At 36.5% G+C, this 24203-nt stretch overlaps 1 protein-coding gene across 1 annotated transcript in view; it reads right to left on the bottom strand.

Annotated features, from left to right (window-relative positions):
- Nucleotides 1-24203, bottom strand: part of LOC113051594 (disintegrin and metalloproteinase domain-containing protein 33-like) — a 94166-nt gene that overhangs the window by 42361 nt on the left and 27602 nt on the right. The window contains exon 3 of the mRNA XM_026215486.1: nucleotides 21013-21089. Coding sequence (XP_026071271.1) covers nucleotides 21013-21089 — 77 coding nt within the window. The remainder of the gene's footprint in view (nucleotides 1-21012; nucleotides 21090-24203) is intronic.

Raw genomic sequence — 24203 nt, 5'->3', positions numbered from 1 at the left:
GATTTGAGAAAGATGGCAGGAACTTTAAGAGCACTGAAAAAACAACATAAGGTCTCTATTTACACTAAAGGGTCTTTAATCAAACAATGCATATGTCTGCTATAAATGACACACTCAAAATCAACGAAAGTGCAATAAAGTGCAAAACTGTATGTTAAATTCACCAGAGCATTTCCTGCATATTGATGTGCTGCACATGCAATCTGAGTCCCAGCTTCTATATTATATTGGGCAAAGGTTGGCTGCCAAATGTAAGCAAGTGCACATCCATCTGCTTCCTTCAACTAATGTAGCACATCCATCCTTTTGCTCCCACTGATGTAACACCCTCCAACAGTTATCTGACTGAATGAATAGCTGGCATGAGAAAATGTGAGACTGTTAAGGAATCAAGCGTCACTGAGATTATGCAATTCCTTTTAAAGATAATGTTCGTAATTTTTTTGAGCATCTTTTTCCTATACTAACTTAAAACGCAGAGACAACAACATAAGCTTAAAGTCGGTTGACTTCCAGTAGAGAGTAAACACTGTTTTGACTTTTGGCTTTACCAATATTGTTACATTGGGGAGGGACTTGTATTTGAGTGGTGTCCCAAAAGTCCTAATTTAAAGTCCAGCAGCATGAAACAAGTGACTGTGTTGAATATAATTGAATAATTGAATCATTCGCTCAGCCAGTTTGTTCAAAAACATTGATTTATTTAGGAACTAAACAAATTACTGTCTTTATGATTGAGTCACTGAATCATTCACTGAGCTGAAGTGTTCATAAAATGCTGATTCATTAAAGTACAAAACAAACGAGTGTTTGCATGAGTGAATCACTAAATCAATCACTCAGCTAATTAATTCAAAACACTGATTCAATGAGGAATGAACTAAAAGTGATTGTTGCTAAACTCATATACATGTGCTTGTTTATTATTCTTACTATTTCAGCCATAGGAAGATATGGTAAATATAGTAAGAGTTGTATGCATTTCTGAATTTAGCTTGTCTTTATGTGTAAATCATTGAATCATTCACTCAACTGATTTGTTCAAAATCACAGACTGTGTATATCAGGGGTCAGCAGTTAGCAGACAGTGGACTGAGACAACAGTTGCACCATTACCATTTCTTCACTTTCAGTTAGCAGTGCATCCAAACAGCAGAGATGCACACACCACAAGCACTCTGGGTTGACTAAGACCCTTCAATTAAATTTTTGTGAATAATTAATAATGTGGTGCCTTTACACAATGAAGTTTTTTGAAAATACAGGGGCTGGACCCTTGTAACTGAACACCCCTGGTCTATATATGGCCGTGTCTCATTTCGAAGGTTGTCCCTCTGGAGGTGGAGCATATGACATTGTATTTACTAAATCAATAAATTGTTTACTCAACTTAATCATTCAGAAACAATAACTATTTTAGTTGGTCACATTAGGATGCAGGACGGTTGGTTCTGTGGTGAAATTTTTCATTAGCAGGTTGAAAACAGACAAAACAATGGGCTATATTGTTTCAAGAGTAAATATAATGCTATAAAAGAACACTGTTGCTTTTCACTACAATCTAGGGCTTTTTTGTCAGACTTCAAACATCAAAGTGTGATGAGTCTCAGTTTTCTAGTGTGCGTTCTGTTGTCATTCACCTGCCTTTAATGATAATAATGTTTATGTTGATTGCTCAATCCCAGATAATAAGAGACGGACAAAAAAAAAAAAAAAAAAAAAATCAAAATGGAAGCTGTGCTGGTCCAATTCTTCTGCTGGACATCAGAAGAACCACACAGTACAGCTTCTAAAGAAACAATGGTGAGGATTTGCAGTGTAGGAGGCACTGAGGTGAAAATAAGTGTGCCTCATCACACTTCTGTGGGTTAACTGTCCAGTGGACTTCGTCTTAGATTAATGTGCTTGTTTTATGCATAGCTGGGTTTGAGGAAATAAAAGAATTGGACTTGTCTCAGTTTGTGTATGAGTGGTTTTTTTTTTTGTTTTTTTGTTTTTAAGAAGAAAAACAAGTGCAATTCAGCAATCAGCAGAAGAAAAAAATACTTATAGTTCTTAATTGAAAGGCTTACTTGAACACACTTAAAAAAAAGAGCCATCTCATAAGAAAAAGCCACCTTACGTACAAATTCACTATTCATTTCTTTATCTGTTCACACATATGCATTGCACATTGGTTTATTGCATAGATAAACAGAAGTTGGTTTAGTAAATTTTTACATTATCACATTTTCTATTAACAAGTGTATCCAATAATAATAATAATATAAAATTATTTTAAAAAAATCATTAAACAGCTCTCTGGAAAACTTGATTCTGACAGGGCATTTGCAACATTTCAAGATGTGTTATTCCCTGATAGCAAAACAATGTAACATACAGCTCATCTGGGTATTTGAAACTGTTGCTACTTCCACATCTCACACTGCCATGCTCTAACTCATTTCATTTAAATGCAACTGCAATCATCTTGTGCCTCATTTATTGACTATTTATTGTAAATTGTATTTAAAATGGAGTACTTCAGTATTAACAGTAGGCCTGCAGTAATATTTTAAAGATTTTTAAGGTAATAAACAGGTAAGATTTCAAACCACTTTGTTCTTGAATAACATTTTATGTCGTTATTTGTTAGAAACTGCTTTTCTTTGTGGAATCTTCGTGTTTAAAGAGCTAATAAAATATTTCAACTCAAATCAATATTTCATGTCTAATTATTTACACAAGTGGCAAGTAGCTGTGTAATAAGCTCTGAGTCAATCCACTTCGCTTCAGGGTGGCCATAACAAAAAGAGAGTGAGAGAGAGAGAGAGAGAGAGAGAGAGAGAGATCTCTAATCAGTTATTTTCTCATTTCCTTAATTTTTCAAATCACGCCTTATTTATGTTTTTGCTTGGTTCTGTTGTGTAGTAACAGAAGTGTGCAGGATGTTTGCTTGATGAATGTGAGTAGGTGTGAAATTGGTTAGAAGAAATTGAAACCTTATATGCCACTAAAGATCTACCACAACCCAGGATGTGTAACCGACTACCATTTATGCAGTTTAAAGTATGACTCTCATAGTCAGTGAAGTGAAAAATTTTCAAGCTGCATCACTATTGAATTACATATAGAGTATTTCGTTTGCAATGAATCCCAAGTTGAAAGTGATACAACATGACTCATCCCCTAAAATTTGTCCTACAGACATTGACATGTTGAATAGGGGTGTTTACTACTGTTAGTATCAAACTGACAAATTTTCACAGGGAGGGAAAAAAGCCATACATTTACACTGAAGGTGGGATTCGAGTCATATCTACAAAACAGAATATAATAAAGAACGAGGATGGGCTGGTTTGACTAGAACACCCTATAAACCACCTGACAGCGCCTAACATCCCAGAACACCCCAATAGCCACAAATCAACAAGAAAAATAAAAAGCTTAAACTACTGTTAGACCATCATTGAAACCACAGAGTAACACTATGTGCATAATGCATAAGTGGTGCCATAACAAAGATAAAAAAAATCTGGTTTAGTTTCAGCACATTTAGCAGTTTTCAATGTCACTCAGATTGTGAAAACTGACAAAGCAGTTATCAATGAGCTTATTTTACTTTCAAAGCAAGTAAGATTTTCAGAACATGTGGCAAGCTTCTGTTTAATATTTTAAAACACTCAAAGAGCTTCTCATAATTGCGCTCAAGGTCAAGAGAAACATACCAGATTTCACCTGTATGTATTCTGCAGTCTGCAACCCCTTTTGTTTTTCTTCCTGTCTGAAAAACTGAAGGTGTTTTCACAGTTTTGAAAATGCTGGACTGAAAGTGCAGCAGTAAGAACATCTGCGGTCTCAACACAGGAGAGATGACTGCTGTGTGTTTTATTGTTCATCTGAGGGGAATGAGACTTTACAAACAATGTGAAGGCAATCAGGTAGTGAACAGTCTAGAGCTGGGGGCAAAGATTAGTAGACTGCGGTCCAAATCACTTCTTATAAATTAAAATCATTAAAAATAAACATATAGTGCAAACAGAAAACAAGAGACTCGCTGATTGTCATGACAACAGAGAGCCACCTCTGGCATATTGTCCATACTGGAAGTAAGCAGCATGTTTCAAAACTAGATTTTTGTACTAATTATAATGGATGGAGTTGTCAGTTAAGCCACTTAATTTGCCTCCCTCTTACTTGAATGCATGTGTATAAAAGTATTTTATTTTCATATTTTTAAAGTGTGTTTTGGTTATTTTTTTTTTTTTTTTTTGCTTTGTGTGGTTTTGCTCCTCTAAAATGGTCCATTGATATAACGATAGTGCATTTCCTTTGGAGTGCAAAATCATGCACCCAACAGTAAGGTAAACAGGAGACACATGACAAATAAAAACAATGTGTTTTCTAAAATCACCTCAAAATATTCAACTGTGATTGCATCTAGTCAGAGGATATCAAATATTAGATGCAATCAAAGTCTGAAGCTAAAATATCGAAGTTTGTGCCCACAATGCATTACAAGATATTTTGTGGAATCTGTCAATCTGTAGTCTGACTCTGACTTTCAGCAACTAGCATCGACTCATCCAGACTGTCATTTGGGGCAAATGTTGTAGTGTACATACATTTTCTACATTTACTGAAAAAAAAAAAGAGTTGTATCTGTTTGTATTATTTAATGGGCCTGAGCTGACATGAACTAACAGTGGTATTTTTATTTATTTTTTATCAACCAACATTATCAAAAATGTACAGTGTTTTACAGTCTGTGTTCTAAAGTACTGCTGTTGGCCAGCTTGAAAATGTACATATATTCCCAACATGCAAACTGTTACTTAGCCTGTGATATTCCTCATAATTGATCCTCATGTTAAAGCAATACTCTCATTTGAAGGTCCGCTTTTTATTGAGATTGAGAGCCAGATATGAGCCAGAAAGCTGTGGCCCAGTGACCTAATGGGGCACAAATTCCCTTGCCCTTTTAAAGCGGCGCCATCTGTTACCAATCACCTCATTCAAACCAGCAGTACTCTACAATAGACTGAGAGAGAGAGAGAGAGAACGAGAGAGGGAAAACAAAGGAAATGGGGGGATGGGCATAGAGACGAGGTAAAAAAAGATCATCTGAGAATGTGTAAGCGACAGAAAGAGAAGGCCGAGACGCATAGAGAAAAACAGAGTAAGGGAAGAGAAAGAAAGAATATATCCTCCATTATGTCAATTTTTTAAGTGACTCAAGACATGGCTACGACAGACACTCAAGTTGGCTTCTTGCTAATACAAACATATTCGGTGTTCCCCTATAAGGACTGCTCTTCAACATTGCACTGCTTACACTTCTCACAGATATTTGCCAAAGATGAACCAAGTTTCAGAAAGTGGAGCTTCAGTAGCAGTCACGATGGTATTTAGGTTGGAAACACACTCATTCACACATATGTAAATGCAAATGTAAATGCTTATCCAATGCACAGGCCCATTGTACATAGTTAAAGAGACGGTTCACCCTAGCAAAAAAAAAAAAAAAAAGTCATTAGTTAATCTGGTCTTTTTCTCACATAAAGCTAGCAAGACTGTTTTCCACCAAGACAGCAGCAACTAAAAGTAGTTAATTGTTTTTGTAATCGAAATGCAACTGAAATTAAACAAAATATAAATTATATATGAATAACATAAATGTGAAAATCTTAAATAAAAATGTAAAATGTTATATTTGCAACTAACTAAAATAAGAGTTTAAGAAGAAACACTTAAATTGTTAAATGTAAAAACATTAAGCAAAATAGAAATATTAATACAAACAAAAACAAAATAAAATAATAAAGTGCATAAAATAACTAAACTTCAACTAAAATTGAAATATTTTTTTTTTCTTTATTCCATTTAACTCTTTCCACACCATTGACATATTTTTACGGTTTTTCGTGTTTACACTGTTGTACACTCGGGGCGCTATTACACATCTTCTGAACGAGTACAAAACCTCCCGAAAAAAACCCCACACATGAACAGGATGTAGAAACGAGCGATGCATATTAAAAGTAATGTGATCATCAGCAATAGACAGCATATAAATTCCAGCAGCATAATGTTACGGAATAAAATGTTGATACAGAAAGTGGTATGTGCCTGTGCAAGCTATGGAGGTGTTGATGGAAGCGACTTACAGGATTTTTGCTTTGATAATCACACTGAATATTATCTAGATGCAGTTTTTGATAAAAATTTGACTAGTAGTGAATGTGATTTGTGTGAGATGTAAATCGCACCTGTTTGCTCAAAACTATAAAATTTTATGGAACCTATATTCAAGTGTTGATAAAAAAATAATGCTTTAAGCTAGAATAAAACAGATTTTTTTTTTTAAGGAGAGGCTCTGATCTTTATTTTGATATATAGCATATTCAAATATTCATACAGCAAAATATAATGGAAGCTAACAAATTTGAGTGAAAATCATCAAAATCGCTGGTCGTGGCTGGCAGCTTTTTTCAAAAATTCTGGTGGGGAAAGAGTTTTTTACTCTAATAAGTAGAAGGCCTATATATATTTTAAAGCGGGGGTGAAATGCTCGTTTTCACTCAATATCCTGTTAATCTTTAGTACCTATAGAGTAGTACTGCATCCTTCATAACTCCAAAAAGTCTTTAGTTTTATTATATTCATAAGAGAAAGAAACCGATTTTTCCCGGAAAAACACGACCGGCTGGAGGCGTGATGTGTGGGCGGAGCTAAAGAATCACGAGCGCCAGTAGGCTTTTGCGTTGAGAGCATGTGGAAGCTGTGACATTACCGTGAGGCAAAAACCATCATCCAAAACAAACCATGGCTTACAGTCAGATTCCAACATTTATTTATGATCCAGAATCAGATCCCGAGGCTGAAACTGAACGAGAGCAGCAGCAGCAACGACTCGCTCCGAGCGGGGCTCGAACCCGGGTCTCCGGCATGGGAGGGGACGCACTAACAAGGAGGCAGAGATATTTTAAGCAGTTTTACTCACCGCCTGCGGTTCCAACACACGATCGTGACCCTTTTTCGTTGGGATTGCATCATCCTTAAGAAATAAACGATACGCAAATCCGTCGTCAAACTGGGCCTTGTTTGTAAAACAAGCATCTTCGAAATGCAGGGAACAAACAAAAACACTTGCACAATTCCGTTGATGCTCTGTAAAAATAAACTCCATCCACTGGTCCCTTAATGCTGTTTTTTTTTGGTAATCTGTGCAGGGTTGTCTTGCCCTGGCAACCAAAAACACACTTCTTTTGTGACATTTTGCGACGCTCTCCCTCTGATCAGTGAATGTCTGTGCTCTCAGTGCTCTGCTATACGGGAGCGCGCGCTCTTCCGGCAGAAGTGCCCTGGGACCCATATAAGGAAATTCCGCTCCATCTAACGTCACACAGAGCCATACTCGAAAAAAACTTTCCGAAACTTGTGACAAACCGGAAGGAGTATTTTGGGAACAAAAATACTCCTTCAAATGTACAACTTAAATTTTGAAACTTTTTCCATGTTTAGCATGGGAATCCAACTCTTTAACATTGTAAAAAACTCAGTATGCATGAAATAGCATTTCACCCCCCCTTTAACATTTCAGTGTAAATAGAATCTATCGATATCTGCACTCAAAAGTAATTGTAAATAGCATGTTACAAAAAATATGGCTATTTTCACTTTCACACTTTCAGAATTCATTGATATTTGCACTTAGCGTAAATAGCCTCTATAACTATTTGCACTTAGTGTAAACAGCACTTATGGCTAAGAAAATGTGCTATTCTCCCCTAGTGTAAATAGCATCTGTTGCTATTTGCACTTAGTGTAAATAGCCTCTATCACTATTTACACTTAGTGCAAATAGCTGCTGCTGCTTCAAAAACAATAAAACAACAAGCACTAATTTGTCTGGAAAGTTCAAGACCTCCATGAGTTTTAAATCAGTACACCCTGACACTGTATCATTGGATTAAATATTGGCAGGAAAAATCTTTAATGCGACGCAGCTGTTATAGGGTTGACATCCCTCCATCTCATTCCATTTTAACATCTGAGTCGCTCTCAATATCAAACTGCTGTTTCCTCCAGCTTGTTCCTGCTACATGTCACAGTCACATTAAACAGCAATAACTGCAATATTTCCACTGTAATCAGTTAGCATTATGAGCAGTCACCTCCAAACTAAACGCAAATACAGAATCATCACTCTCAGTGATATTTTCCAAGCAGACTGAAGAGGGAAGGCTTACTTAATCTTGAAGATGCATAAGAGAGCAGATTACACAAACACTGGCTGCTTGTCAGGAAGAGAACAAAACAAGCCTTCTGCAGATGGAACTGAGAGTCTGAGAAATGCATCAGGGTGAATCAGAGTTGTGTTAGAAAACATGCAACCATCCTCGTGGCTGCAGATGGCATTCATAAATGCATAATAACACCATGCACAATTTTGCTCTGTCTAAATGGGAGAAGTTGCTTTTCTAATAAGTCAGCTGCTCAATGCAATTCTGGTTAGCACCTATGCAAGCAGAAGCTGTGATATCCTTCTGTAAAAGTATAGCTTATCTGGTGAAAGATTGGATTTAAGTTTTTACATTTTAGAAGTTTGTAGCAAACTTGCTGAAGGCTAAAAACTAACCCTTAGTGCCAGTACTTCACCAAAAATCTATTCGGATCGTTGATTATAATAGCACACGTAAACAATTAAAATAAAATAATTAAGAAATAAGAAATATACAATTAATAATAATAATAATAATAATAATAAATTCTCTCTCTAAAAAAAACTGTACGTAAGTATCACCATTAACCTTTTAATGTTTTTAATTATTATCCATTCAAATGATGAGTGTATGAAGCAAGAAGACAATAAATGTCCATTTTTTTCTGGATCTACTATATTATTTTTATTATTATTTTTATTTTAATATTTAAAAATATATATTTTAATAGTTTAGCTGTTTTATGATGTTAAACCATCTTAAAATGGAAAACAATGGCACAGACTGAACCAAGTGACAACCTTCCGGTGTCTCTCTTGAAACAAAAACGAAAGTGATTTAAACTGTAATTGAGACTGGCTCCAAAAAGAAGTCCACCCCGTAGACCCATGTTAAAATGCCAAATTTGACAGCAGAAATGTAAGTTTAGAGCCTTGTACATAAAGTGTTTTTGTTCTATATAGCTAATTTTACTCTTCATGACAACTGTTACGGGGTGAATTTTTTTTTTTATAACTCATTTGTTTACAATACTGCATAATTAAGGGCGTTGCCACAGGTGGATTGGTGCTGCTGTCACTACCATTGAACAAGGCTGTCTGTGTTGCTAGGTGTTGACTGATGAAATTGCCCATGGTTTGGCTCTAAGAATATCAGAAACACCAGACAGACATGTAAACAATGTTAAAACTTGATTTATATATATATATATATATATATATATATTAGGGGTGTAACGGTTCACAAAATTCACGGTTCGGTTCGATACGATACACTGATGTCACGGTTCGGTTCGGTTCGGTTCGATACGTTTTAGATACAGCAAAATGTAAAAACATCTCAACTTTTCAGAATGCCGCAAGCGCACCGCGGGTCATGTGACAAGAACTAACCAATCAGCTTCATCCTTTCCAGTAACAACGTTGAGAGCTCAGCCAAGATGAAGGATCAGCTGATCATAGTTGTATATGGATTGCAATTTTGAAATAAATTTAGTAGCAGCGCTACTGCAAGCGATTTTTAGAGCTGCAAATCCATTTATCCTTCGCTGAAATTTCCGCGTCTCATGGAGAGAGCACGTCATTGTTGCTTAGCAAAGACAGACGCCTCATGAGCGCTTCTGCCCAAGCGCTTTGGAAAGGAGGAGAAAGACGCGCTTAGCGTTTTCCACGCGTTTTTAGGAGCGATATGTGAACGGCCCCTAAGGCGCTCGCTCACTCAGCACGCGCTGAAGGCTCGTTGCAAAATGTCGAATGCCTTTAACAGACCAGAAATATAAGATCCTAAAATAACCAACAGGTCTGGTGTTTGGGTTGGATTCCCTGTAAGCTATAGTTTCTAAATGCTGCAGGGATAGTTTGCTGCGTGCATGTTTCTCCTTTTTTTCGTCTTTTCCCAGATAGTACTGACGCATATTTTTTTTTTTTTTTTTTTTATTCCCGCTGGTGTACCCTGTCATGTTGCAGATGCGACATACCGTTGTTTTTTTATCCACCACTCTCTTGCCATCACCATTATAGCTTAAAGGGAATCCAAAGTGCACCCAAACACCAGACCTGTTGGTTATTGGAGGATCTTCTCATTTCTAGTCTGTTAAACGCATTGGCTATTTTGCAACGAGCCTTCAGCGCGTACTGAGTGAGCGAGCGCCTGCTGAGTAGCCTAACATAAACATATAAGATGGTGTTTTTTTCTTCTTCGGGAGTGTCAGGGGCGTTGCCTGTTACGTTGTTTGGGTTATTGGGCTACCTTGTTGAACGCATATCATTATATTTCTCTCTCTCTCTTTTTTTTTTTTTTCAAATATAATTAATTACTCCAACGAACCGTTCGGTATACATAATGCGTACCGCGTACCGAACCGAAAGCGTCGTACCGAACGGTTCAATACGAATACGCGTATCGTTACACCCCTAATATATATATATATATATATATATATATATATATATATATATATATATATATATATCATATACTCTGGGATGAATACATTAAAATATATGTAGGTCAATCATTTCGGCTCTGATGGGATATGAGGTTCGGCTCTTGGGATCTGAAGCACAACTACCTGTTTTGACTCTTCATCTCCCTTTTCATGTTCTTTTCAGCTCTCTATCCTCTGTCTCCTTATCACCACTCTCCATGACCTAAACCCTTCTCGTCCTCCATGCTTCTTTATCCTTTCTCCTTCACATCATCAGTTTATACTTCTCAAATACATTCCCGCTCACACTCTCTCCAATTGTTTTCTTCCTTTCCTTCCAGTCTCTCTCTCTTATATTAGGCAATATAAACTATATTAATCTCTTTCACCTCTTGCACACCATGCCCTCCTACAGTCTCTCTCTAAATTGCTCTTTAGATAACGTTAAAGTTACCTTTTTAACAAACCACTTGACCTCAAAAGAGACCCACAGATCACCATAATGAGTAAATGGGCATAATCAGTGCAGTACCTTAAAGGCCATGTTGCAGGTTAACCACCACTTTCGATTAATGGGTGCATAAATCACTCAGGATATATATATCATTTTTAAAATTTCTCAAAAATTGTCTTAAAGACCAGTTTTTTACGTTTTTGGTATTAACGTTTTTTTTTTTTTTTTTTATGCAACCCGGTGATGACGTCATGTTGTGGAGAAGTGGAGGAAAGGTAGCCATAGCCTAGTATGATGCCGCGTTTCAGGCAACCTGTAACCCGTGTTCTTCCTTTTTTTATATTTATTTTGCTTTTTTGAACACAAAACAATCCAATCTCGATTAAAACAATTGACAGTAACAGGACTGACTCAATATAAAACTTAATAATGACTGTCATAGATATTACAGTATGATGTGAAAAAAACTAACAAATGACCCTCCCACCCTTCCCCAAAAATAAAATAAAATAAAATACACAAATAAAAATCTAATTAAATATATACATATTTAGGGTTTAGACACATGAGATGTCCTAGACTTTACCTACACACTTAAGGAGACAAAGAATGTTTGACGTTACATTTATCTCTTTATACCATTTTCTCAATCAATGCAAGAAAAGAACCCCATATTTTCATATACAGATCAAGGCGTCCTGAGACTCTAAATATCACACGTTCATAGCTAGCAATAATGCACATGAGTTTCAACCATTCATCAAAGAACCCATGTTTTTCCTACCTTAAACCCATGAAAGTGCACTGGAATGGCAGTCAAACCCATGACTTCTCACCCGTGACCTCGTACTAGATCGATGTACTCTGAGTTCCGAGGTCACACAGCAATTAAAACAACAATGACAGCCCCTACGAATAAATGAATAGCTATATGGACATTTCTAAGCATTTATCTCTTCCTCTGGTGAAAATTCTCTTTTTTCAGTTGCAAACGTAGCCACGTGTCTGTCGCTGTGTTTGGCATGTGCTTGTGTGGGCGGTGATGTCCCATGGTAGTGCGTTTTGGTTGCTGTTGGTTGATATCTGTCTGTCTATCTATCTATATGTCTAGTCTATCTATCTTTATATATATCTATGTATTTATCTATTTATCTATAATCTGCGCTATCTGAATACTCTCGTCTACTTCTCGTCTCTCTAGTAACTCTTAATGCTCTCAAGGCGGGCTTTGGTAAATTCTCTCCCCAACATGACGTAATGCAATGCAAATTATCATTACTTACATATAAGGCCCAAAATGGTTTAGCTCCTGCGTACCTAACTAGCCTTATACCATGTTACAATCCATCATGCTCCCTAAGGTTAAAAAACGCTGGACTAGAGCTTTTTCACATTAGGCTCCCAAACTCTGGAATAGCCTTCCTGATAATGTTCGGTGCTCAGACACACTCTCTCTGTTTAAATCTAGATTAAAAACGCATCTCTTTCGCCAAGCATTTGAATAATGTATCTTAAATTGTGAGTGTAGTTGCATCTGATCAAATGCGCATTTTTATTCTTTAGCTTGGGTTAAACTAATTAATTTACTTTGTTGGATCAGCAGCTATGCTAATGATGTCTCTATTTGTTTCTATGTTTTGCCACGGTAACTAGGATTTACACAAGCTCCAGTCTGGATCCAGAACACCTGAGAAGAGATGATGCTGGCCCTCAGAGGACCTCAGATGATGCTAACCCTTAATCAACAAACAGAACTAAAAAATATTGCTACAAGTGTGACTGCATCATATAATAATTATTAATTATTAATAATATTAATAATGTTCATCGTCTGGCTGACTATGTCTTGTATTAATTTTTCTACAAATCCTGTCATACGTGCACAAATCACAGTCACCACTTATAAGCTATTACTAAATATTGTAGAAACATAATTTTCTGTGAAGTTGCTTTGTAATGATTTGTATTGTAAAAAGCTCTATACAAATAAACTTGAATAAACTTGAATTGTGGGGGAAAGGAGACCGCTGTAAGACAGTACCTACTTTTTCGTATTATATTCCATTTTGTGATACCCAACAACATTAAATACAATGGATTACAGTTTAAATGCTTATTACCAACAAGCAAATTGCACAAATTCGTTGAAAAATTAACCCTGCAACACGGCCTTTAAAATAACAAACCTCAAAGGTCATTTCTCTGCATTATTCTGTTTTAAATGTAATTAAAATATGTGGTAAGATCCTCCCCAGAAGAGATTAAAACACATTACTCCAGGTTATAAACACTCACTAAAGCATGCCTGTCATCCGCGTGTATCTGCTCATTCACTCTCTTTAAACTCTCAGCTTTTCGGTTAAATACCAGCTTAGCCACACACAAACATGCTCATTTACATCACAAATAGCTTGCCTACAAATAAAATGGCAAAGCCTAGCACTTGTCCGAAATTGTGATGGGTAAACAACGCAAAATTTTACCTATTTCTTATTGTCATTTGCAAAATGAGAGGCTCTTATTTTGTTATTCTTATGGAGTCAAAAAATGGAAAAGAGGAGTTTGCTCTATGCAATACACGAGCCATTATGTTATTAGTAACTCACCCTCATATCGTTCCAAACCCGTATGACCTTTGGAAGTCAATCTTTTGTTTGTTATCTGGTTTGGCTTGGTGTTCATCTTATGCCGCGTTTCCACCGAAATTACTCGGAACATTTTTACCAGGAACTTTTTTTCCCAGGAACTTTTTTCCCCCAGACCTGTTGCTTTCTGCGTTTCAACCGCGGTGTAAAGTACCGGGAAGATTAGGCAAATGGCTGGTGACGTAGGTCCGTGCGCGTTTCTCAATACAAAGTACTGCTGATAAAAAAAAAAAAAAAAGTATGCTGATTTTGGACGTGCATCATCGGTAGTTAGTTCAGACTTTGTGCATTCGACTGGGGAGTGTGATGTCCGCAACGACGCAAGTCCGGTAAATCTATAAACAGCAGCGTAACTATATACTATATATATATATATATATATATATATATATATATATATATATATATATATATATATATATATATATATATATATATATTAAACTTAATAACTTCAGTCAGCTCTTCTTGGCTACTGCAATTTTCCCTACTGTATATTTACAATAAAACGAAATAGGATATCAAATACCACTGCCTCCTTTGGTTTTCATTTAAGCATAATAACAGCTGCAGAAATGTACTTAGTTCAGAGATATGTGTATATGCAGCCATTACAATGAAACAAAATATTATATAAATTTGCCTTTTTTATTTTCATTTTAACATATAGTTAAATTGAATACAGACCAAAGAAAACCTGTTAGATTTACTCCGCAGCTGAATTATATTTTATGTTTAACCACTAAAGACACATCAGAGTGGCACATATCAGAAGGTCTATCCCAGGAGAGGCTGCTCTCTGCGGATACATGAGGACTGAGCTCCCGCTGATCGAGTGGAGCTCACCGTCTACGAGATCGGCGAAACACATTTTTAAATAGGCGCTGTCTTTATAAATAAACCACAGATTTGAGTTTTAAACAACTACATTCTCGCCTGAAATACTTTTAAAATTACATTTCATGACACAATAACAGTAATATTTGAAAATGATCCAAATAAATGGTGGTTGAACTCAACCAATGCTGCGTGAACTCAGATGGCTTTGGCTACAGCAATTTTCCCCTCAGTATATTTACAATAACACGAAATAGGATATAAAATACCACTGCCTCCTTTTGTTTTCATTTAAACATAATAACAGCTGCAGAAATGTACTTAGTTCAGGGATATGTGTAACGTTATATACAGACGTCACAATGAAACGAAATATTATATAGACTTGCCTTTTTTATTTTCATTTTAACATATAGATAAATTGAATACAGACCAAAGAAAAGCTGTTAGATTTACCCCGCAGCTGAAATATATTTTATGTTCAACCACTAAAGAGACATCAGAGCCAGCGGCACATATCAGAAGGTCTATCCAAGGTGAGGCTGCTTCTCGGCGGATACATGAGGACTGAGCTCCCGCTGATTGCGTGGAGCTCACCGTCTCAGAGATCGGCGAAACACATTTTTAAATAGGCGCTGTCTTTATAAATAAACAACAGATTTGAGTTTTAAACAACTACATTCTCGCCTGAAATACTTTTAAAATTACATTTCATGACACAATAACAGTAATATTTTGAAAATGTTGATCCGAATAAATGGTGGTTGAACTCAACCAATGCTGCGTGAACTCAACCAATCAGAATGTTTAGCGCCAAAGTCCCGCCCTCGAAAGTTCCGGAACTCTGAAAAAGTACCACCTCGCCAGCAGGGACTTTCTGAGGGGCATTTTTTTACCCGGAACTTTATTTAGTTCCTGGTTCCTGCGGTGGAAACACACCAAGTACCAGGCCAAAGTCCCTAGTTCCTGGGTAAAGTTCCTGCGGTGGAAACGCAGCTTTAGGTTCTCTCTTCACAGCAGTTCAGTCAGTGTACTGTTTGAGTACATGAATTACTCCGTGATATTGGTTTGATTTAACTCAGAGGGAGTGTCAGCCACATTAAAAAAGTTAACAGCTTAAGTCATTTGTGGATTAATGCTTATTGGAGACGCGAACCGTTTAAAATGATTCAGTTCGATTTGGTGAACTGGTTCAAAAAGATCCGGTTACATCGAATGATTCGTTCGCGAACCGGATATGACAAACTGAGCTCTCTCACAACAGACAGGGAAGAAAAGAGAACGATGAATAAAGTTGTAGTTTTTGCTATTTTTGGACCAAAATGTATTTTCGATGCTTCAAAAAAATTCTAAATGACCCTCTGATGTCACATGGACTACTTTGATGATGTTTTTCTTACCTTTCTGGACATGGACAGTATACCATTCACACAGCTTCAATGGAGGGACTCCATTGAGAGAGAGCTCTCTGACTAAATCTAAAATATCTTAAACAGTGTTCCAAAATGAGCTCAGGGTTAAAATACCAAAATTACCTATGCCAATTTTTTTGTTGTGTTTTTTTAACTTTTTATTGAAATGGATTTTGTATTAGAGCTGCACAGTTCATAATTACATATATTATGAAAAGGTATTACAGTATTTCATTTAAATCTACTTCAATTCCATCATTTTGTATTTTGTAGTTTTTTTGTATTTTTTGTATTTTGTTTTTCTTTTTTTCCTGTTGTGTTAAAAAATATATGCATTTAAATTAGTCTACAGTAATACTGTTTACTATTATCCTCTTTTTAGATAGCAGAATTTTATTTAGCTTGAATTATTGACACACTCTATCCCTGTTTAACAAGGTGAAGTTAATTTGACACAATCTATATTGTATAATGAGCTATATATATATATATATATATATATACAGTATTGTTCAAAATAATAGCAGTACAATGTGACTAACCAGAATAATCAAGGTTTTTAGTATATTTTTTATTGCTACGTGGCAAACAAGTTACCAGTAGGTTCAGTAGATTGTCAGAAAACAAACAAGACTCAGCATTCATGATATGCACGCTCTTAAGGCTGTGCAATTGGGCAATTAGTTGAAAGGGGTGTGTTCAAAAAAATAGCAGTGTCTACCTTTGACTGTACAAACTCAAAACTATTTTGTACAAACATTTTTTTTTTCTGGGATTTAGCAATCCTGTGAATCACTAAACTAATATTTAGTTGTATGACCACAGTTTTTTAAAACTGCTTGACATCTGTGTGGCATGGAGTCAACCAACTTGTGGCACCTCTCAGCTGTTATTCCACTCCATGATTCTTTAACAACATTCCACAATTCATTCACATTTCTTGGTTTTGCTTCAGAAACAGCATTTTTGATATCACCCCACAAGTTCTCAATTGGATTAAGGTCTGGAGACTGGGCTGGCCACTCCATAACATTAATTTTGTTGGTTTGGAACCAAGACTTTGCCCGTTTACTAGTGTGTTTTGGGTCATTGTCTTGTTGAAACAACCATTTCAAGGGCATGTCCTCTTCAGCATAGGGCAACATGACCTCTTCAAGTATTTTAACATATGCAAACTGATCCATGATCCCTGGTATGCGATAAATAGGCCCAACACCATAGTAGGAGAAACATGCCCATATCATGATGCTTGCACCTCCATGCTTCACTGTCTTCACTGTGTACTGTGGCTTGAATTCAGAGTTTGGGGGTCGTCTCACAAACTGCCTGTGGCCCTTGGACCCAAAAAGAACAATTTTACTCTCATCAGTCCACAAAATGTTCCTCCATTTCTCTTTAGGCCAGTTGATGTGTTCTTTGGCAAATTGTAACCTCTTCTGCACATGCCTTTTTTTTAACAGAGGGACTTTGCGGGGGATTCTTGAAAATAGATTACCACACAGACGTCTTCTAACTGTCACAGTACTTACAGGTAACTCCAGACTGTCTTTGATCATCCTGGAGGTGATCATTGGCTGAGCCTTTGCCATTCTGGTTATTCTTCTATCCATTTTGATGGTTGTCTTCCGTTTTCTTCCACGTCTCTCTGGTTTTGCTCTCCATTTTAAGGCATTGGAGATCATTTTAGCTGAACAGCCTATCATTTTTTGCACCTCTTTATAGGTTTTCCCCTCTCTAATCAACTTTTTAATCAAAGTACGTTGTTCTTCTGAACAATGTCTTGAACGACCCATTTTTCTCAGCTTTCAAATGCATGTTCAACAAGTGTTGGCTTCATCCTTAAATAGGGGCTACCTGATTCACACCTGTTTCTTCACAAAATTGATGACCTCAGTGATTGAATGCCACACTGCTATTTTTTTGAACACACCCCTTTCAACTAATTCAACTAACTGCCCAATTGCACAGCCTTAAGAGCGTGCATATCATGAATGCTGGCTCTCATTTGTTTTCTGAGAATCTACTGAACCTACTGGTAACTTGTTTGCCACGTAGCAATAAAAAAATATACGAAAAACCTTGATTATTCTGGTTAGTCACATTGTACTGCTATTATTTTGAACAATACTGTATATATATATACACACACATACACAGTGCCCTCCATAAGTATTGGAACAATAAAGACAAAATTGGTCTGTTTGCTGTGGAGTCAATAAATCTGTAAAAATTATTTAAAGATGAATATGAGGCACAACTACAGAATGTCACATTTTATTATTGGGTGATTCAACACAAAGATGTTTTACCAGCTAAGAAGATCAGCACTTTTAGAGTTTCATCTCCCTATCTGATGTGAGCATAAGTATTGGAACTAAGTTGATGGACCGATGAGACAAAGATTTACCTTTATCTAAGTGATTGGAAAGCAAATGTGTGGAGAAAAAAAAGGAACTGCAAATGATCCTAAGCATACAACCTCATCTGTAAAGTTTGGTGGAGGTGGTGTCATGGCATGGGCATGCATGGCTGTCTTTAGAACAGGAGATCTTCATTTCATTGATGACTTAATTTATGATGGCAGCAGCAGAATGAATTTGGAAGGGTACAAAATCATCTTGGCTACCAATATTCATGAAAATGCCACCAAACTCATTAGAAAGCACTTCATATTGGATCAGGACAATGACCCAAAACACCCTACCAGGACTTTATCAGGACAAATAAATAAAGTCTTAGATTGCCCAAATCAATCTCTAGACTTAAATCCGATTGAACATTAATTTCACCAGCTGAAGACGAGACTAAAGACAGAAATTCCCCAAAACAAGCAACAGTTGGAATTGGCTGCAATAAAAAGGCTGGGGAAAAGCATTTCAAAGCATAAGACCAAGAGTTTGGTGATGTCAATGGGTTTCAGACTCTGATTTCATGCAAGGGATCTGCAACTAAATATTAGCTTTTAATCTTTAACCTCTACCTTAAATTCAACTGTTCCAATACTTATGCTCACATCAAATAGTGGGATGAACTCTAAAAGTGCTGTCCTTTTTATTTTTGTAAAACATGTATGTGTCGAAAGACCTAATAAGTAAAAGTGACTTCTAGTGAGCTGTGCTTCATACATTGCTAGATAATTGACAATGCAATTGACATTTTCTTCCTGGAAAATTTCACCAAAACATTGCTAATGAGACCAAGCACTTTAACACTACACTACACTACACACAATGTAAATAGGGGATTCACTGTACTATTTACATTACACATTGATTATAATGTCAACCTTTGCAAGGATTCACAACATGGGTCAGTGAGCTTAGTGTTGTTTTTCATCCTACTAAAAGGGTCAGTGCGATGTTGTCTTGATTACTGAACCATAAACAGCAATAAAATAATGCAACAAGACAGATCTCTGCTTGCTATGATAATTCAGTTTCCAGATACAAAAAAGCAGTGGTCGACAGCAACAAGTATTTTTACTTAGTGTATTTAAGTAGATTTTTCAAGTATTATACTTCACAACATTCCAACGCGTAATACTGGACTTTTTACTTTATATTCCTAAACTGTAAAATTACAAAATAAATGCCCATTCAGCGATCAGTACTTTTAATTCTAATACTTAAGTATATTAAAAAATCTAATACTTTCATACTTTCATAAAATTTAAAAGGAGTACTTAATACCTTTTCTGGAGTGAAATATTTTTAAGGATATCTTTACTTTTACTCAAGTACTTGATCAGTGTACTTCATCCACCACTGCTTATAATATATAAATTATATTTAAAAAAAAATGCCCTATGGTGCTCCAAAAAACAGGTTTGCTTCTTTTGAAATGTCCCTTTACACAAAACAGACACCTTCTGCCCTTCCTTCTAAAAATAACCTTTCCATTTCTGTATGCTCTCCTTCTTGTTGTGTGTGGAAAGCACTTCACTGCAAGAGATGCAATGCAAAGAAGCAATTAGACAAATGGCATATACACTCAAGTAATGCACCTTCTTTTATCTATTTCAAGAAAAGCTTATTCTATAGATTGAGTGTATTCATTAAAAAGTCTTCAAGCTACCCTCCATTTCCTGGGCCATTACAATGCGGCTGTGATCTAGATTCTATGCCAGCCCTCTATGCCCTGACTCTCCTCATTTTCTTCGCTTCGACCTGCTTGGAGAGTACTTTTTCTTGTAAAAACTCCAAAAAAGACTACCAGACTGCTTTGAGGGTTCCTTCGAGCTTCAACAATACTCAGGCAGTCAGGCTGCTCGATGTTTATGTGTGTCAGCCCTTGTGTCCTTTCTTCTGACCTACATTTGAAAAACCAGACTGGCCAAGACTCCCAGGGAATGCAATGTTCATATGTGGTTAAAATAAACATTAACTCTGCCAAGTTACATTAATGTGGTCCTGCAATTTTTGAGAAGGATAAGGCAATCTATCCCCAGAAGGATTTCAGTACAGTCAGACTCAGACTGTGACTCTTTTGCACTGGTTCATCTCCGCTTTTGGCAGAACAATCAGAAGGTGATGGAGAATTTCTTAGAACATCTGCGGTTCAAGTCATTATTCCACTTCCTGGACAGTTTTACCAGTCGCAAATTAATTCAGCACCACTCCCAAATCTCCTCTTTATTAGCTGGATATAGATTCTTTTTTTTTTTTGCTAATATATTTATTCGGATATGTATTCAACAGCTAACTGCATAGCAATCTGAAAAATCAGTTTGCAATAAAAATCTGTCTGGAGTATATTGAGGTTTAGAATGTTTCTCGAGTAGTACAGTATACCCTTATGCTCAAATGTTTAAAGAAAAAGGCTTTTTATTTACTTAGAGTAGTCCACTCACGACTGCTTAGATGGGAATTATGAAATCTTCCAGTTAGTTAGTAAGAAGTGTGAAAGAAACAGAATAAGAGTTATTTTAAAGAACGTGTGAGGGTGTTCTGCAAATGTCCATATGTCAGTACCTTGTAATCAGATACATTTGTATTTAATTATATGTATGGGTTAGTTATTTAAAGAGATTACTTACTGATTTCGTTCAACGTGTAGAACCAATTTCAAGTCCTGGGATGAGACTAGAATCTCCCCTCTCTCTGGGAACTGGTCCTGATGAAACAGAAATAGAACTCAATTTAAAAACCAGAGCTATCCATGGCATTTCTGTCAAAAACAAACTGGTGTCATAACATAATTTGTTGAGTTGTTTGGTATTATTACTTTATAATCATTAAGAAATGGCAACACAACCCATATACAAGGCAGATGTATAAAGAGTACCTGAAAACCATACTTGACTCCATTACAAGTTACAAGTCACCAATTACAAAATGACTTGAGTAAAAGTCTTAGAGTATCTGATTTTAGCAGTACTTAAGTATTTTAGTCATACTGAATGTAGGTTAAGAGATGCATTAGAGTAATGCTAGTGAAGAACAAAAAACATTTGGTTTGTGAAGACAGCAATAACGTTTATTTTCTATAATCCAAATAAATTCCAAGAAATCAATTTCAACACAACCATCATAGTACATTTTGATCTAATGTCGACTTCAAACCCTCTAATTCTACAAGTTACTGACAGTGATTTTTAAAACTTCAAAAATATGGAAGTCAAATCCTCAGTCAGCTTCACACTTAAACCCTGCCATTAGGAGAAGAAACAGTGTTGAAGCCAAAGGGCCAGAGCTAGCATCTAGCATGAGTTTGCTCTGCATCTGCTGCTTGTGGTTAGCTGTGCTAGCAGATAAAATGGGTAGGAGGTTGAGGACTTTGATCCTCCATGTAAATGCTTTCCAAGAAGTCAGATATCAGTAGACACAAACTCCTCCCTCCAGCATTCAAAAGTCCTGCGATACAAATGGAAAATCTCTTAGTCCAGCGGCAACTAAAATCAGTAAGAAGTTCTACAGAGCTTGGAAAAAATGTTGTATAAACAGTACCCCTATAGGGACCACATATGAAATGACTGGAGCAGCATTGAAAAAGAATGATTCAAAATGTAAAACATCATGCTGCAAGCACATTTTGAGAAAGTAATTTGAAGGTGAAAGCGTTTGTGAATTATTACTATTATGCTTGTTATTGCTCATTCAAAAGTTTAGAGGTTTTCAAAAAAGTATTAGTGCTACAGACAAATATGATGCCTAAAATTGAGTGGTCAGATGGAGCGATCTGTGCTTTTACTTTTTAAAATATTCATAAAATGTTCACTTGGTACATGGTAAACTGGTAAACAATAAATCTAAATTAATTTGACTTACACTGAAGGAGGAACTTGAGATATATCAGGGACAGGAGTATTAAAAAAATAAGTCACCACTTATATTTTCATTATAAAATGTAACAACCAAATAGCAACACTCTCAAGCAACTGCAAGTAATGCCTTAGCAACAACCCACATAACCCTGGCAACTTTTACATGGGCCAGGTAAGTCACAAATCACAAATCATACAAGTCACCACTCATACTTTCTTCAGTCACGCCCTGATGTCATGTGTCGTTAAGGGATCTTTACGGGTTGTGTGTGAAAGCACGCACATATCCCGGGTTATCACTGGCAGTGTGAAAGTGCAAAATCTAGCTACCCGGGAACAATTGCCGGCACATTTTATCTGTGTATTTGCCAGAATGGCAGTGTGAAAGGGGCCTTGGGTCCCTCAGCCTTCTGAAAGTGCAGACGGTAAAGATGACGACACATCAAATTACCATCATAAACAGGCAATTAGTTGACTAATGAACAACTGGTCGACTAGGAAAATCTTTATTTGGGGGGTAGCCCTAGCATAGTGACAGCCTCGCAGTCCCCTACAATACTCTTATGACTTTTTTTAACCACCTAGAAACACCCTGCTAACTACCCACAACACCTTAGCAGGTGCCACTTATGGCTCATTTCCACCAAACACTACAGTACAGTACGATATGATTTGGGATGACACACCCTGATCTGGATTGCATTTCCACTGCCAACAGTACTCTTACTTGATAGGCGTGGTGTATGCCGGAAAGTAGCAATCAACAGCATTTATATGCAAAGAAGAAAGCACCACATTGTCTGAGTGTATGTGTGAGAAAATATAAGATTATAAAATACACTTATATATATGTTTTTGTGTTTGCACACTATGATGTGAAAAAGCTCAGCACACAAGCAATCATAGATCTACAGTAAGAGTAACCGAACATTATGTACCGAATTACTGAACTAGGTACCCCAACGGAAGGGTCCCAAAACATTACGGTTCTCTATTTTTGTACCATTTACTAACTTCTGACATGGAGACAGAAATAATTGTGTATCCTACTGAACTGAAGCATACTAATCATTGGAAATGAGACATTTTACTGCATTTTTTCCCAAAAAATTGTCTTGGCAACCCTGTATAAGACCCTTGCAAACTTTTGCATGGGCAAGTTCCACTCACGTATTCTTCATAACAAGTAAAAATCTAGTTTCTGATGCAACTGTGGAGAAATTATTGGAACATAAAGCCATATTTTCTATTTGGAGAAAGGAAATGCATTAGAAACCACAGGACTACACACAGACATCTTTCAGAATGTTCTAGGCTGAGGGGGAGTTAAGCTCCATGGAATAAAGCAAGAGAAGACGAGTAGGTTTGAGACGAGTTCACATCTCACAAATTAAATGGGGAAAGGTTTAGATGAGGAGTTGCGGATGGGGTCACTTTTCCTGAATATGCAATCACTTACCAACCCCAAGAGTTTCATGCTGCTGTCAAAGAGACAGGTGAAGGGATGAGAGAAGATGTCAGAGGACAACGGAAGAAATGGATGGTAGAAAAGGGGAGACAGGATGATAAAAGATGAAGACGTAAAGATAGACTGCTAGAAGTGATTGTACAGAAGTGTAGAAGTTGTCATACTGTTTTGGAAGTCTCGCAAGTAATGCCATTGGAATTTAGATCCCCAGACTTAGCAATCAAAACATGTCTGCATACCCAAAAAGTTTAACATCTCATTCTTGACAAATGCTTAATTTGTGTTGGTTTTATGTGCACTCTATGACACAGACACAATTTAGTTTAAGTCAATCTGCACACAAACACACACACACACACACAAACACACAAAAACAGACACCTTATTCTAATAAAAATATCTTTCCTTTAAATTGTTTAAAATAAGCAAACCCTTTCGGACACCTCTCCAGACACTTCATCACCTCAGTTTAAATATTTATATGAGGGGAATCAGT

Source organism: Carassius auratus, chromosome 32, assembly GCF_003368295.1.
Source record: "Carassius auratus strain Wakin chromosome 32, ASM336829v1, whole genome shotgun sequence".
Lineage (NCBI taxonomy): Eukaryota > Metazoa > Chordata > Actinopteri > Cypriniformes > Cyprinidae > Carassius > Carassius auratus.
This window is presented reverse-complemented; position numbering and strand designations above follow the sequence as displayed.